General features: G+C 43.6%; 1 protein-coding gene across 14 annotated transcripts in view; it reads right to left on the reverse strand.

Moving 5' to 3' along the window:
- LOC118361866 (teneurin-3) overlaps positions 1 to 16,169 on the reverse strand; it is a 510,845-nt gene that overhangs the window by 173,207 nt on the left and 321,469 nt on the right. For all 14 annotated transcript variants that reach the window (XM_052486681.1, XM_052486678.1, XM_052486675.1 and 11 more), the window contains one exon: positions 12,127 to 12,358. In XM_052486681.1, coding sequence (XP_052342641.1) covers positions 12,127 to 12,358 — 232 coding nt within the window. The remainder of the gene's footprint in view (positions 1 to 12,126; positions 12,359 to 16,169) is intronic.

Below are 16,169 nucleotides of genomic sequence, written 5' to 3' on the forward strand. Positions count from 1 at the left end.
GGCTGGATTTAAAAACGTTTTGAAACTATAATTAAATATTCGGATTAAAAAAACCTGACAATGATAATAAAATCTAGACAAAGTTCAATGACTTCTTCCATGAGTATTGAAATCAAATGGCAACAGAGGATAGATATAATTGCTCTATCCTTTAGATAGCATCTCTGTGCCCGATACCTACACTACGGGGCCAAAAGGGTTTCTCAGTGCTCTGATAGTGGGCCAGCCACACCCAGTTTCCTTTGGCATAAGGGATTTGTAGAGGGACTGCAAGAGCAAAGGCACGCATGTGGCAGGGGCCATCATTGTTAATTGACTGGAGGTGGCCTGACGCTGTGCAGCATTACTATGCTAATCCCCCCATATCTCCTTTCACATCTCCAGAGCTCTCCAACAATGGGCTGAGGAGAGAGACGCTAAGATTAGCATGTGGCCATAGAGACAATAATCTTAGCGTTAGCATGTTGACATATATAAGGGTTAGCACAAGGCCATAGAGAATAAACAGTTTGTTAGCATTAGCATGAGGCCATAAATAAGCTATGTTAGCATTGAGGTCTTAAACACGCTAATGCTAGTGTTAGCATTGGGACATATGGATGCTTGTTGAACATTAGCAGGACGATAGAAAAGCAATATTAGCATTAGCGTGAGGCTATAGAGAAGACATGTTAGCACTAGCATGCGGCCATACTGTACAATAGCTAGAACTAGCAGGTTAGCTATGTCAACACATTCTATTGTTTTTTTTCCCCAGAGCATAGCCATTACATTGAAGGGAAGTTAATGCAACATGGCAGGCTCAGAGAAAAGACAAGAGGCTGAGCTACTTAAAATAAATGAAGGGGCGGGGGAATCATAGTTGTCGTGAAATCTAGGTGTTGAGTTGCAGGCCGGGCTAATGAAAGCTGATCCAGGAGGGATGGCGCGGCAAAGGAGTGTGTGTGTTTGTCTATGAGATGTGTGTGTATGCATGTGTCTCTGTGTGTCTCTGATGTGTGTGTGTGTGTGTGTGTGTGAGACAGGCGTGGGAGGCAGTCCTCTGACACAACAGGTGAGAATGACAATGAGTCACGGATTGGGTGATGAGGGATTATCACCTCGGAATGAGACCTTTCACACTCCTCCCATCTCTAACCTAATCCCCTTGAGTACCCACACACCCCTTTTCTATCCCGACTGCTCTCTCTGTCTCTCTGTCTCTCTCTCTCATGTTATCTACTTATCCTTCATCTTCCTCTCCACCCCTCCTTGTCCTCCACTCAGACCTCTGACATGCTATACCCATCCCTCTCTCATTCACAAAACAGCTCTCAAACACCTGGGCCTCCCCCTCCATCCATCCACTTTTTAACCCATTTAAAACTCTAAATCTCTCCACTCTCATTATGTCCCTCTCCAAAGTCGTCACTTCACATTTTCATTATCCTGACATAAGTACTATCAATCCACAAAAAAAGTACTATGTGATCCACAAAGAAACACAGAAAATAAAATGAAAGCCAAAAGGTATTATCTCGATGACGACAGCCACAAAGCTGCAGGAGAGCACAGACATTGAAGTCTGATACCCTAGCTTGACTTTGAAAAAGTACCAGTGACAGATGAAAGAAAGGAAAAGTGAAGAACCTAACCCATATCATCAGCTCCTTCCTATAGGTGTATGGATATATGCCAATGTCCATAATTGGCATTCATGGGATGGTGCTGCTATAGCTTATCGCTCACAATGTTACCGGGGGCAACATTGATTTAATCCCCCAGGCTGTAAATATTTGTACAAACTTTATTAGCTAGTCGGCTCACGAAAAGGACTGGAGAACACAGCCTTCCTTGTGTTTCTATAGATAGTCTGTGGCTGGTGAGGTCGGGGGCTGTGTGTGTGGGTTAGCTAAAGGCATACCACAGTTGGTGTGTGTTTAGTCTGAAGAGGTTAATCTCGGTGTACATATGATAGGCCGGCTGTCTGTCTCTTCTCTCGAGGAGCTATGAGTGCGCGTGTGTGTGTGTGTGCGCGTGTGTGCGTATGATTGTGCGTGTGTGTGTGTGCACGTCTCTCTCGCGTTATGAGCTAAGGAGGAATATGGTGTGAAGAATTCAAGTAAGAGATACTTTCAATAAAATGAGAGACTTTAAGAAGCAGTTGATCAAGCCATTACAACGGTGTTGATCTAACCTTCTCATTTTCTCTACATGATAGTGGAATAATGTGTCTTTGATGAAAAGCTTGTCTCTCTGATATTCACTGAGTGTTTAAAGGAAATAACCCCTGGGCTGTACAGACTTGCCACTCGGACTGAATTCCAGCCAGTGAAGCCGAGATATAGCGTTATCGGCGTTAAGTTATGGGTCACAATTCTGATTTGTATGCGCATCTGTAACACGGTACAAATAATTTACAGAGACTTTTATCACAGTATTATCATTATTAATGTCGTTTTGTATTTCAAATAGCACTCAAATATTCACATGGTTGATATTGCTGAGTTAAAAACCTGTTGTTGATATACTGTCATAATGAAAGGTGTCGTAAAATACAGTATATTGTCATCAAAAAGAGCAGTTAATCACTGTTAGAGTTATTGTCTTTCTGCAGGGAAAGTTTATAAAGCATTAGGTTTATGGCAAAGGCTTTAATTACAGTCTATTCTGGTAGGCGGATAACAAGGACACATTTAAGTGACAGACACAGACAGACAGACAGACAGACACACAAACACAAATGTGTTTCCTAAATCAGGGTTGTCGTTCACACCCTGCTTGGAATCATCTCCTTGCTCTCAGAAGCTATGTTTAGAGAAGTTGAAGTTGTGTGGTTGGGATTCACAGATGTGGAAATGTGTGTGTGTGTGTGTGTGTGTGTGTGTGTGTGTGTGTGTGTGTGTGTGTGTGTGTGTGTGTGTGTGTGTCGGGGTATATAACAAGCAATGCTTTTGTTATTATTCACTGACCATGCTGAGAGGACCCTATTTATGTATAGAGTTATTCATCTGCAGACGTGAGAGAGAGAGGAGTCTTTGAATGCATCAAGCACCACCATGTTAAGTGGTTTGTGACGTACACAGGTTCTAAGACAGACTCTTAGAACCTCTCAGAGAGAACTGAAGCTCTCCGTCACTGAGTGGAACCAGACTCTATACAATATCTCAATAGGAGGAGACAATAGATGAAGTAGCAAAGGTGATGGATCACTAGAACACACAACACGACTTTAGATGTCATTGGTGAAAGGCGCTAGCTAACGTTAGCTATAGTGTCTCCTCAACAGGGCTTTAGATGTAATTGTCGTAGTAAAAGGAGTTAGCTAACGTTAGCTATAGTGTCTCCTCAACAGGGCTTTAGATGTAATTGTCGTAGTAAAAGGAGTTAGCTAACGTTGAGGAGTAATGGTGTAATCAAAGGAGTAATGGTGTCATCAGAGGAGTAATGGTGTAATCAGAGGAGTAATGGTGTAATCAGAGGAGTAATGGTGTAATCAAAGGAGTAATGGTGTAATCAAAGGAGTAATGGTGTAATCAAAGGAGTAATGGTGTCATCAGAGGAGTAATGGTGTAATCAAAGGAGTAATGGTGTCATCAGAGGAGTAATGGTGTAATCAAAGGAGTAATGGTGTCATCAGAGGAGTAATGGTGTAATCAAAGGAGTAATGGTGTAATCAGAGGAGTAATGGTGACAGAAGAGGAGTAATGGTGACAGAAGAGGAGGGTGGTTAAAGTGGGCTTATTGAGTTAAAAGGTTATGATGGAGACCGTTCTCTAAGAGGGTGGTGGTGAGAGGGTGTGTGCATCATGAGTGTGTGAGTAATTGTCATCATTTTAATGTACCCTATATTTACTTTTATAAGTATATCTGGCTATATTATTTTACTATTGCTTCATTGATGCAACAAAAAAGTACATAAGAACTGAGATGGAGGGAAGGGAAGTCAAAAAAACAAACAAAAATGTAGCAATATTGTCGTGCAGAAAGTTGACTAAAGAGCCGAGACAGCATCTGAAGCCTAAAGGAAATGGCCTCTTCTCTTGTACATTTCTAAGACAACACCGTGTCATTATTTCCCTTAAAGATGCAGCTGTTTTTTTATGTGATCTGTCAACTGTTTTTATAAAAATAAATAGTACACCTCATGCTGTCAATAACGAAAAATATTTCTGTTTTTATATATAGGATCTTTACTTTGTTGCCAGGCCGACCACCATAGTTGAGAAGATTTAAAGAAGACTTCACAGAAGGAGCCAACATGATCAAGATGTTGTAAGATGAGATGATGTGTAGTAAAATACTCCTCGTCGGCACACATGTAGTTAAACTACGTTTCCAATAAAACCTTAAAAGGGATGATACCTGCTCATCAACATCCGCTGAAAGAGAAAGAGAACTGTTGAAGCCTGGAGAGTCCTTCCTACCCTTGAATTATTACACTTTTCTTTCATCATTTCTTCTTGAGCCTCAATGTCAAAAATAATGTCTGGTTTAGAAATTATGGGCTTGATTTGCGATTCAGTTTGTGCAAGGGGAACATTTATCAAATCCCACCGTCACAGAGCATATTGGCAGTCTCTATGGGGGTGCCACAGGGCTCAATTCTTGGACCGACTCTCTTCTCTGAATACATCAATGATGTCGATCTTACTGCTGGTGAATCTTTGATCCACCTCTACGCAGACGACACCATTCTGTACCTCTGGCCCTTCTTTGGACACTGTGTTAACGAACCTCCAGATGAGCTTCAATGCCATACAACTCTCCTTCTGTGGCCTCCAACTGCTCTTAAATACAAGTAAAACTAAATGCATGCTCTTCAACTGATCGCTGCCTGCACCTGCCCGCCCGTCCAGCATCACTACTCTGGACGGTTCTGACGTAGAATATGTGGACAACTACAAATACCTAGGTGTCTGGTTAGACTGTAAACTCTCCTTCCAGACTCACATCAAACATCTCCAATCCAAAGTTACATCTAGAATTGGCTACCTATTTCGCAACAAAGCATCCTACACTCATGCTGCCAAACATACCCTTGTAAAACTGACCATCCTACCGATCCTCAACTTCGGCGATGTCATTTACAAAATAGCCTCCAATATCCTACTTAATAAATTGGATGCAGTCTATCACAGTGCCATCCGTTTTGTCACCAAAGCCCCATATACTACCCACAACTGCGACCTGTACGCTCTCGTTGGCTGGCCCTCGCTTCATACTCGTCACCAAACCCACTGACTCCAGGTCATCTACAAGACCCTGCTAGGTAAAGTCCCCCCTTATCTCAGCTCGCTGGTCACGTGTTCCAGCAGGTATATCTCACTTGTCACCCCCAAAACCAATTCTTCCTTTGGCCGCCTCTCCTTCCAGTTCTCTGCTGCCAATGACTGGAACGAACTACAAAAACCTCTGACACTGGAAACACTTATCTCCCTCACTAGCTTTAAGCACCAGCTGTCAGAGCAGCTCACAGATTACTGCACCTGTACATAGCCCATCTATAATTTAGCCCAAACAACTACCTCTCCCCCTACTGTATTTATTTATTCATTTTGCTCCTTTGCACCCCATTATTTCTATCTCCACCTTGCACATTCTTCCACTGCAAATCTACCATTCCAGTGTTTTACTTGTTATATTGTATTTACTTCTCCACCGTGGCCTTTTTTTGCCTTTACCTCCCTTATCTCACTTCATTTGTTCACATTGTATATAGATTTATTTTTCTACTGTATTATTGACTGTATGCTTGTTTATCCCATGTGTAACTCTATGTTGTTGTACGTGTCGAACTGCTTTGCTTTATCTTGGCCAGGTCACAGTTGTAAATGACAACTTGTTCTCAACTTGCCTACCTGGTAAATAAAGGTGAAATAAATAAAATGAAGAAAGTTCACAGTTGAGTTTATTTCCCTGACAGGCTCTTATTGTGTATACACATGAAACACAACCTCCCTTTGCATGCAGACACATTTAGCCTGCATCCCAATTTTTATTGTATTAACTAGGCAAGTCCATTAAGAACAAATTCTTATTTTCAATGACAGGAACAGTGGGTTAAGTGCCTTGTTCAGGGGCAGAACGACAGCTTTTTACCTTGTCAGCTCGGGGATTTGATCTTGCAACCTTTCGGTTACTAGTCCAACCGCTCTAACCACTAAACTACCTGCCGCCCCACACCCTATTCCCTTTATAGTGCACTACTTTTGAATGACATTATAGAGAATAGGGTGCCATTTGGGATGCAGACAGGGAGTGCTCAAATCTGCTAGTGTGAGCCAAACATGTTGAATTAGGTGCATACAAAGCAGAGAGAGGGAATCTGATACTGTGAGTACTCTGTGCTGTAGTGTTTGTCCATGTTGTAGCCAGAGCTTGGGTTAAAAGGCTTCCTACACACAGCAAGGGAGGATCTCTCACACACACACACACACACACACACACACACACACACACACACACACACACACACACACACACACACACACACACACACACACACACACACACACACACACACACACTGAGGGTCATGGTGTGGTTTTGGACCGGGGCTATCCCGCTGGCTTTGAGTTGACCACTGCATTCCTGTGTTGTGTTTTTTTTCCTTCACCCCTGGGCCCCGTTGCCATTCCCTGTGGAGGTGGGTGGGTGGGTGGGGGTGGGGGGAGTAACACGAGCATTAAGCCCCTCTTGTTAATAATAGATGTCTACATATTGCTTTGTCAATAGGAGATGAGGAGGACAGACAAGGTCATACAGGAGGATAGCATGGACAAGAGGAGGAGGAGAGACAGAGAGAGAGAGAATGAGGGACATATAGGAAGAGGAAATGGATGGCGACGGACATGACGCCAACTAGTCCCCCCCGATTTCCTGCTGCCCAAAACGCCTGTTGCTGATGAGGTCTGGGGTTATGGTTGGTTCTGGTGTTGGAGACAGATGAACCATAAAGGCCAGAGAGACAGAGGGAATGAGAGAGAGAGTGTGTGTGTGTGTGTGTGTGTGTGTGTGTGTGTGTGTGTGTGTGTGTGTGTGTGTGTGTGTGTGTGTGTGTGTGTGTGTGTGTGTGTGTGTGTGTGTGTGTGTGTGTGTGTGTGTGTGTGAGAGAGAGAGAGAGAGAGAGAGAGAGAGAGAGAGAGAGAGAGAGAGAGAGAGAGAGAAGAGAAGAGAGAAACAGGGCCTCCCTTAGGAGAGCCAGGTGTGTTGTTCAAGGGTCCCTTTACACACTGTTTGTCCTGGCACTTCTCTGGTCATAAAATATAAAACTATACAGCCAGGGCTTTTCACACACATCACCCAGAGGCCCCCGGCCCTGCTTAACTCTACAGCTACACTGTCCTGTCCCTCTATTCCTCCATCCCTCTACCCCTTCATCCCTCTATCCCTGCATCTCTCCATCCCTCTATCCCTCCATCCCTCTATCCCTAGATCCCTTTATTCCTCCATCCCTATACCCCTTCATCCCTCTATCCCTGCATCCCTCCATCCCTCTATTCCTCCATCCCTCTACCCCTTCATCCCTCTATCCCTGCATCCCTCCATCCCTCTATCCCTGCATCTCTCCATCCCTCTACCCCTTCATCCCTCTACCCCTCCATCCCTCTATTCCTCCATCCCTCTACCCCTTCATCCCTCTACCCCTCCATCCCTCTATTCCTCCATCCCTCTATTCCTCCATCCCTCTATCCCTCTATTCCTCCATCCCTCTACCCCTTCATCCCTCTATCCCTGCATCCCTCTATCCCTCCATCCCTCTATTCCTCCATCCCTCTACCCCTTCATCCCTCTACCCCTGCATCCCTCCATTCCTCTATCCCTCCATCCCTGCATCCCTCTATCCCTGCATCCCTCTATTCCTCCATCCCTCTACCCCTTCATCCCTCTACCCCTTCATCCCTCTACCCCTGCATCCCTCCATTCCTCTATCCCTCCATCCCTTTATCCCTCTATCCCTCCATCCCTCTATTTATACCTGGTAATGTTACATAGCCATCCCTCTATTTATACCTGGCAATGTTACATAGCCATCCCTCTATTTATACCTGGCAATGTTACATAGCCATCCCTCTATTTATACCTGGCAATGTTACATAGCCATCCCTCTATTTATACCTGGTAATGTTACATAGCCATCCCTCTATTTATACCTGGCAATGTTACATAGCCATCCCTCTATTTATACCTGGCAATGTTACATAGCCATCCCTCTATTTATACCTGGCAATGTTACATAGCCATCCCTCTATTTATACCTGGTAATGTTACATAGCCATCCCTCTATTTATACCTGGCAATGTTACATAGCCATCCCTCTATTTATACCTGGCAATGTTACATAGCCATCCCTCTATTTATACCTGGTAATGTTACATAGCCATCCCTCTATTTATACCTGGTAATGTTACATAGCCATCCCTCTATTTATACCTGGTAATGTTACATAGCCATCCCTCTATTTATACCTGGTAATGTTACATAGCCATCCCTCTATTTATACCTGGTAATGTTACATAGCCATCCCTCTATTTATACCTGGTAATGTTACATAGCCATCCCTCTATGTATACCTGGTAATGTTACATAGCCATCCCTCTATTTATACCTGGTAATGTTACATAGCCATCCCTCTATTTATACCTGGCAATGTTACATAGCCATCCCTCTATTTATACCTGGTAATGTTACATAGCCATCACTCTATTTATACCTGGTAATGTTACATAGCCATCCCTCTATTTATACCTGGTAATGTTACATAGCCATCCCTCTATTTATACCTGGTAATGTTACATAGCCATCCCTCTATTTATACCTGGTAATGTTACATAGCCATCCCTCTATTTATACATTTACATTACATTTAAGTCATTTAGCAGACGCTCTTATCCAGAGCGACTTACAAATTGGTGCATTCACCTTATGACATCCAGTGGAACAGCCACTTTACAATAGTGCATCTAAATCTTTTAAGGGGGGTGAGAAGGATTACTTTATCCTATCCTAGGTATTCCTTAAAGAGGTGGGGTTTCAGGTGTCTCCGGAAGGTGGTGATTGACTCTGCTGTCCTGGCGTCGTGAGGGAGTTTGTTCCATCATTGGGGGGCCAGAGCAGCGATGTTACATAGCCATCCCTCTATTTATACCTGGTAATGTTACATAGCCATCCCTCTATTTATACCTGGTAATGTTACATAGCCATCCCTCTATTTATGCCTGGTAATGTTACATAGCCATCCCTCTATTTATACCTGGCAATGTTACATAGCCATCCCTCTATTTATACCTGGTAATGTTACATAGCCATCCCTCTATTTATACCTGGTAATGTTACATAGCCATCCCTCTATTTATACCTGGCAATGTTACATAGCCATCCCTCTATTTATACCTGGTAATGTTACATAGCCATCCCTCTATTTATACCTGGTAATGTTACATAGCCATCCCTCTATTTATACCTGGCAGTGTTACATAGCCATCCCTCTATTTATACCTGGTATTGTTACATAGCCATCCCTCTATTTATACCTGGTAATGTTACATAGCCATCCATCTATTTATACCTGGCAATGTTACATAGCCATCCCTCTATTTATACCTGGTAATGTTACATAGCCATCCCTCTATTTATACCTGGTAATGTTACATAGCCATCCCTCTATTTATACCTGGTAATGTTAGCCACTATTTATAGCCATCCCTCTATTTATACCTGGTAATGTTACATAGCCATCCCTCTATTTATACCTGGTAATGTTACATAGCCATCCCTCTATTTATACCTGGTAATGTTACATAGCCATCCCTCTATTTATACCTGGTAATGTTACATAGCCATCCCTCTATTTATACCTGGTAATGTTACATAGCCATCCCTCTATTTATACCTGGTAATGTTACATAGCCATCCATCTATTTATACCAATGTTACATAGCCATCCTCTATTTATACCTGGTAATGTTACATAGCCATCCCTCTATTTATACCTGGTAATGTTACATAGCCATCCCTCTATTTATACCTGGTAATGTTACATAGCCATCCCTCTATTTATACCTGGTAATGTTACATAGCCATCCCTCTATTTATACCTGGTAATGTTACATAGCCATCCCTCTATTTATACCTGGTAATGTTACATAGCCATCCCTCTATTTATACCTGGTAATGTTACATAGCCATCCCTCTATTTATACCTGGTAATGTTACATAGCCATCCCTCTATTTATACCTGGTAATGTTACATAGCCATCCCTCTATTTATACCTGGTAATGTTACATAGCCATCCCTCTATTTATACCTGGTAATGTTACATAGCCATCCCTCTATTTATACCTGGTAATGTTACATAGCCATCCCTCTATTTATACCTGGTAATGTTACATAGCCATCCCTCTATTTATACCTGGTAATGTTACATAGCCATCCCTCTATTTATACCTGGTAATGTTACATAGCCATCCCTCTATTTATACCTGGTAATGTTACATAGCCATCCCTCTATTTATACCTGGTAATGTTACATAGCCATCCCTCTATTTATACCTGGTAATGTTACATAGCCATCCCTCTATTTATACCTGGTAATGTTACATAGCCATCCCTCTATTTATACCTGGTAATGTTACATAGCCATCCCTCTATTTATACCTGGTAATGTTACATAGCCATCCCTCTATTTATACCTGGTAATGTTACATAGCCATCCCTCTATTTATACCTGGTAATGTTACATAGCCATGTCAGTTTTTTTCTTCTTCTCCTCTTTTTCTTTCTTTCATTCGTTCATTATTTTTCTGGAGAAGAAAGGTGGGAAGCATTCTGGACAAAAAAAGAGCGAGCCACAAATTGACTGTTGGATATGAGGTCGGAGTAAGTGAGAGCGCTCACAAAAGAGAAGCGCCCTGTAACTTCTTCAAACGCACACACATTCACTCTGGCAACTACACACACGGGCACATAAACAAACATGCAGCGCAAGTGCACACACACAACAACAGACAGACACACACAGAGACAGGAGGGAGATTTGTTGTATTGTGTAACAATGAAAGCATGAATGAACAGTGCAGGTAACTGTTTAAAACAGGGGGAAGGTGGAGGAAGAGATAACAAGAGAGGAGGTGGCGGAAGAGACCCATTAACACTATAACACCTGAGCCAGACTGCAGTCTACTAATAATACAGCAGAGGCACAAATCAATGTGTGTGTGTTTAAACCCCCCTCTGTGTCCCTAGTCATTGATTGACAAGTCCAAAAGCTGTACAATAACACGTGGGAGGAAAGCCTTTGTGACCGGGCAGTGTGTGTGTGTGTGTGTGTGTGTGTGTGTGTGTGTGTGTGTGTGTGTGTGTGTGTGTGTGTGTGTGTGTGTGTGTGTGTGTGTGTGTGTGTGTGTGTGTGTGTGTGTGTGTGTGTGTGTGTGTGTGTGTGTGTGTGTGTGTGTGTGTGTGTGTGTGTGTGTGTGTGTGTAAGATCCTCGTTCTGAGGAAGACTCGTGGTGGAGGGTTACACTAAAGAAATACCCTCATTGTACTCTCTGATTTTGGATTGCTTGGTGAGTTTCAGTGTGTTGCTACATCAGTATTGGAAATGTTTGGGTTGCCAGATTGGCTCTGGTTTGATTTGCAAAGTCACAAATGGGTATAGTTACTGGGATGGCTGAGGTAAGGGTTGCCAAGTTGGCTGAATGTTACAGACAAGTGTTACGGACAGATGCTAGTTTGTCCACTTTAACTAGTTTCATTTTGCCAGTTTAGTAGCTTAGGCATGGTTCCCAAGGTTGACTACCTGCCAGATTGGCGGATTGGGTTGCCAGGTATTCTCACAAATAAAAAAAAGAGATATGTGATCATGTCTCGATGTAATCAAGGTATGAAATTATGGTTATTTTCAAATACAATCTATTTTAGTTGAAGTGTACAAATTATTATAATTATGCTCCGGCCTCCCCGACCATCGGCTCTGACAAAAATCGTCCCGCAGCTGAAAGTAGTTGCCTACCAGCGGTTCTGTTTTCCAGGTATGCTAATGTTAAGTTATAACCCATAATGTCTTGATGTAGAGCAGATTTGAGATATAGGTTGCCAGGTTTGCTTAATTTACGTTTAATACAGATGCCATGTATTTTTCTTACCTGCTCTCCAGTGGCACATTGCTGCCCAGGACCCAGCTGTCCTGCAGCGGCACGGACTCGGGTGTGGTTTGCAGCTCGGCGGGGAGGGCGGCCGGTGGGGCCGGGCTGGGTTTACGGTTGCGGCTGCTCAGGGAGTTGTGGTTGAGCGCGGTGACCGACGGCTGCTGCTTGTGGGGAGGCGGGGCTGGCGGCAGCGTGGACTGGCCCTGCTGATGGTGATTGGGCGGTTGCTCTGTATAGGAGAGGACATAAGAGATGGGGAAGGGTAAGTGATTTGGGGTTTGATGGAGAAACGAAAATACCTCTAACACAGTTAGTTACAGGTTTGAGGAAAGGAAGATGACAAAAAGATGACAGCCCCGCACAAGAAACATTCAACAACAGAATGTTGTGTTCAGTAAAATGAACTGATGCTCATTGTGCCTCTGGAGTCTCCCTCTCTCTCCCATATGCTACCATCCTGGGTAATTAATCATCACACTTAAGTAAACCTATTTGGATGAGTGCAGGCATCATTACAACACAACATCTGGCTGCTATTACAACACTACAATGATGGACTAAACCATTGAACACTCCTGCCACACCCACAAGCACGCACACACCCTCCTTCTCCTCCCTCAGTACTGCTCTGTTTACCTCAGAGCCTGAAAGATGGCCGTTCTATATTTCTTAAATTTAACCTTAATTGAATTAGGCAAGTCAGTTAAGAACAAATTCTTATTTGCAATGACTAACTACCTGGGAACAGTGGGTTAACTGCCTTGTTCAGGAGCAGAACGACAGATTTTTACATTGTCATCTCGGGGATTCGATCCAGCAACCTTTCGGTTAGTGGCCCAATGCTCTAACCACTAGGCTCAGAGATGATGATGACAGGTGGTTATACACGAGAGGAAGAAAACTTGGGAAGACAAATGACACAACCAGTCAGAGAACAACAGGTCACAGTGAACGTCGTTACAGGCTATAGACCGCCTCTAATCTGCCCCCGGGGTTACAGTCTGAGAAGGCTAGTGGAATGAGCAGAGCGCAAACAAGGAGGAGGTGGCGGGAGGAGAGGATATTTCAGCAATCTTCTTCTCCTAGAACGGCGTTTAAATGACAGCGGGAGGAAGAGAGGAAGAAGAGGGGAGGAGAAGAGGAGGAGGGGAGATTCCAGATATTCTCCTAGCTCGCCGCGGAGACCATCAGTGAGAGCTCAACAGCAGACGTTTCATTACGGTTCTTAACTGAACGTTTCATATCTGATTATGAGGCTGCTAGAACTAATGACCTTCACAGCCCTGCAGTCTACCGCGCTCTGCAGTGCTCTGGAGGCTCTTTTACAAAGCTACAGCAATTACCTCCTAACACACATTGCTGTCACACACGCACACACCACTCGCAACACACTCTCATAAACAACCAACTGAAACAGTCATTATTATTCAAACTCCCACACAGATATTTCATGGCACACACACACGCACGCACACACACACACACACACACACACACACACACACACACACACACACACACACACACACACACACACACACACACACACACACACACACACACACACAGAGAGTAAGGAAAAGAGCAGAGATAGTGTTTTAATTCTGGGGTGTTGGCTTCCCAAGTGCCTCTGCATCTGGTAGATTACCCAGGAGAGGATTGGCACACTGCCTCTCTCTCTCGGTCTCAGTCTTTCTCTGTTTCTCTCTCTCAGTCTCAGTCTCTCTCTCTCTCGGTCTCAGTCTCTCTGTCTCGGTCTCTCTCTCTCTGGCTATTGGTCTCAGTCTCTCTGTCTCGGTCTCTCTCTGTCTTGGCCTCTCTCTCTCTCTGTCTCACGGTCTCTCTCTCTCGGTCTCTCTCTCTCTCTCTGGCTATTGGTCTCAGTCTCAGTCTCTCTGTCTTGGCCTCTCTCTCTCTCTGTCTCACTCTCTCTCGGCCTCTCTGTCGGTGTCTCTCTGTCTCGGTCTCTCTTTCTCTGTCTCTCTCTCTATCTCTTTCTGTCTTTGTCTCTCTCTCTCTCTCTCTCTCTCTCTCTCTCTCTCTCTCTCTCTCTGGCTATTGGTCTCAGTCTCAGTCTCTCTGTCTCGGTCTCTCTCTGTCTTGGCCTCTCTCTCTCTCTCTGTCTCACACTCTCTCGGCCTCTCTGTCTCTCTCTCGGTGTCTCTCTGTCTCGGTCTCTCTCTCTTTCTGTCTTTGTCTCTCTCTCGGTCTCTCTCTGTCTCAGTCTCTCTCTTGGTCTCTCTCTCTGTCTCGATCTCTCTTTCTCTCGGTCTCTCTCTGTCTTGGCCTCTCTCTGTCTCGGTCTCTCTCTCTGTGTCTCTCTGTCTCGGGCTCTCTCTCTCTGTCTCTGTCTTCTCTCTCTCGATCTCTCTCTCTGTCTCTCTGTCTCGGTCTCTCTCTCTGTCTCTCTCTCTCTCTGTCTCTGTTTCGGTCTCTCTCTCTGTCTCGGTCTCCCTCTCTCTGTCTCGCTCCCTGTCTCGGTCCCTCTGTCTCTCGCTCTAAGGAATGAGCACTGAGCTTTAGCTCCAGACCCAAATCCCCTTTACCCCGGATTACATACAAAACACTTGTAATACGAGCCCCCGCTATCCTCCCAAACACCCCCCAAGCTATCCTCCCTCCCTGGGGAGCTAGATTCTTAAAACCACTGACAGCGTCCTCTGTTCTCTCGTTTCCTTCAGATGGCGGCATAGCTATTTAAAACCAAAAAAACATCAGATTATATTTTCACCTTCATGTGTTGTTGTTATTATTATCTATCCTGATGCCTAGTCACTTTACCCTGCCTCCATGTACATATCTACCTCTAATACCTTATTATTATTATCTATCCTGATGCCTAGTCACTTTACCCTGCCTCCATGTACATATCTACCTCTAATACCTTATTATTATCTATCCTGATGCCTAGTCACTTTACCCTGCCTCCATGTACATATCTACCTCTAATACCTTATTATTATCTATCCTGATGCCTAGTCACTTTACCCTGCCTCCATGTACATATCTACCTCTAATACCTTATTATTATCTATCCTGATGCCTAGTCACTTTACCCTGCCTCCATGTACATATCTACCTCTAATACCTTATTATTATCTATCCTGATGCCAAGTCACTTTACCCTGCCTCCATGTACATATCTACCTCTAATACCTTATTATTATCTATCCTGATGCCAAGTCACTTTACCCTGCCTCCATGTACATATCTACCTCTAATACCTTATTATTATCTATCCTGATGCCTCGTCACTTTACCCTGCCTCCATGTACATATCTACCTCTAATACCTTATTATTATTATCTATCCTGATGCCAAGTCACTTTACCCTGCCTCCATGTACATATCTACCTCCAATACCTTATTATTATTATCTATCCTGATGCCTCGTCACTTTACCCTGCCTCCATGTACATATCTACCTCTAATACCTTATTATTATCTATCCTGATGCCTAGTCACTTTACCCTGCCTCCATGTACATATCTACCTCTAATACCTTATTATTATCTATCCTGATGCCTAGTCACTTTACCCTGCCTCCATGTACATATCTACCTATAATACCTTATTATTATCTATCCTGATGCCTAGTCACTTTACCCTGCCTCCATGTACATATCTACCTCTAATACCTTATTATTATCTATCCTGATGCCAAGTCACTTTACCCTGCCTCCATGTACATATCTACCTCTAATACCTTATTATTATCTATCCTGATGCCAAGTCACTTTACCCTGCCTCCATGTACATATCTACCTCTAATACCTTATTATTATCTATCCTGATGCCTAGTCACTTTACCCTGCCTCCATGTACATATCTACCTCTAATACCTTATTATTATCTATCCTGATGCCTAGTCACTTTACCCTGCCTCCATGTACATATCTACCTCTAATACCTTATTATTATCTATCCTGATGCCAAGTCACTTTACCCTGCCTCCATGTACATATCTACCTCTAATACCTTATTATTATCTATCCTGATGCCTAGTCACTTTACCCTGCCTCCATGTACATATCTACCTC

This window comes from Oncorhynchus keta, chromosome 29 (assembly GCF_023373465.1).
Source record: "Oncorhynchus keta strain PuntledgeMale-10-30-2019 chromosome 29, Oket_V2, whole genome shotgun sequence".
Classification (NCBI taxonomy): domain Eukaryota; kingdom Metazoa; phylum Chordata; class Actinopteri; order Salmoniformes; family Salmonidae; genus Oncorhynchus; species Oncorhynchus keta.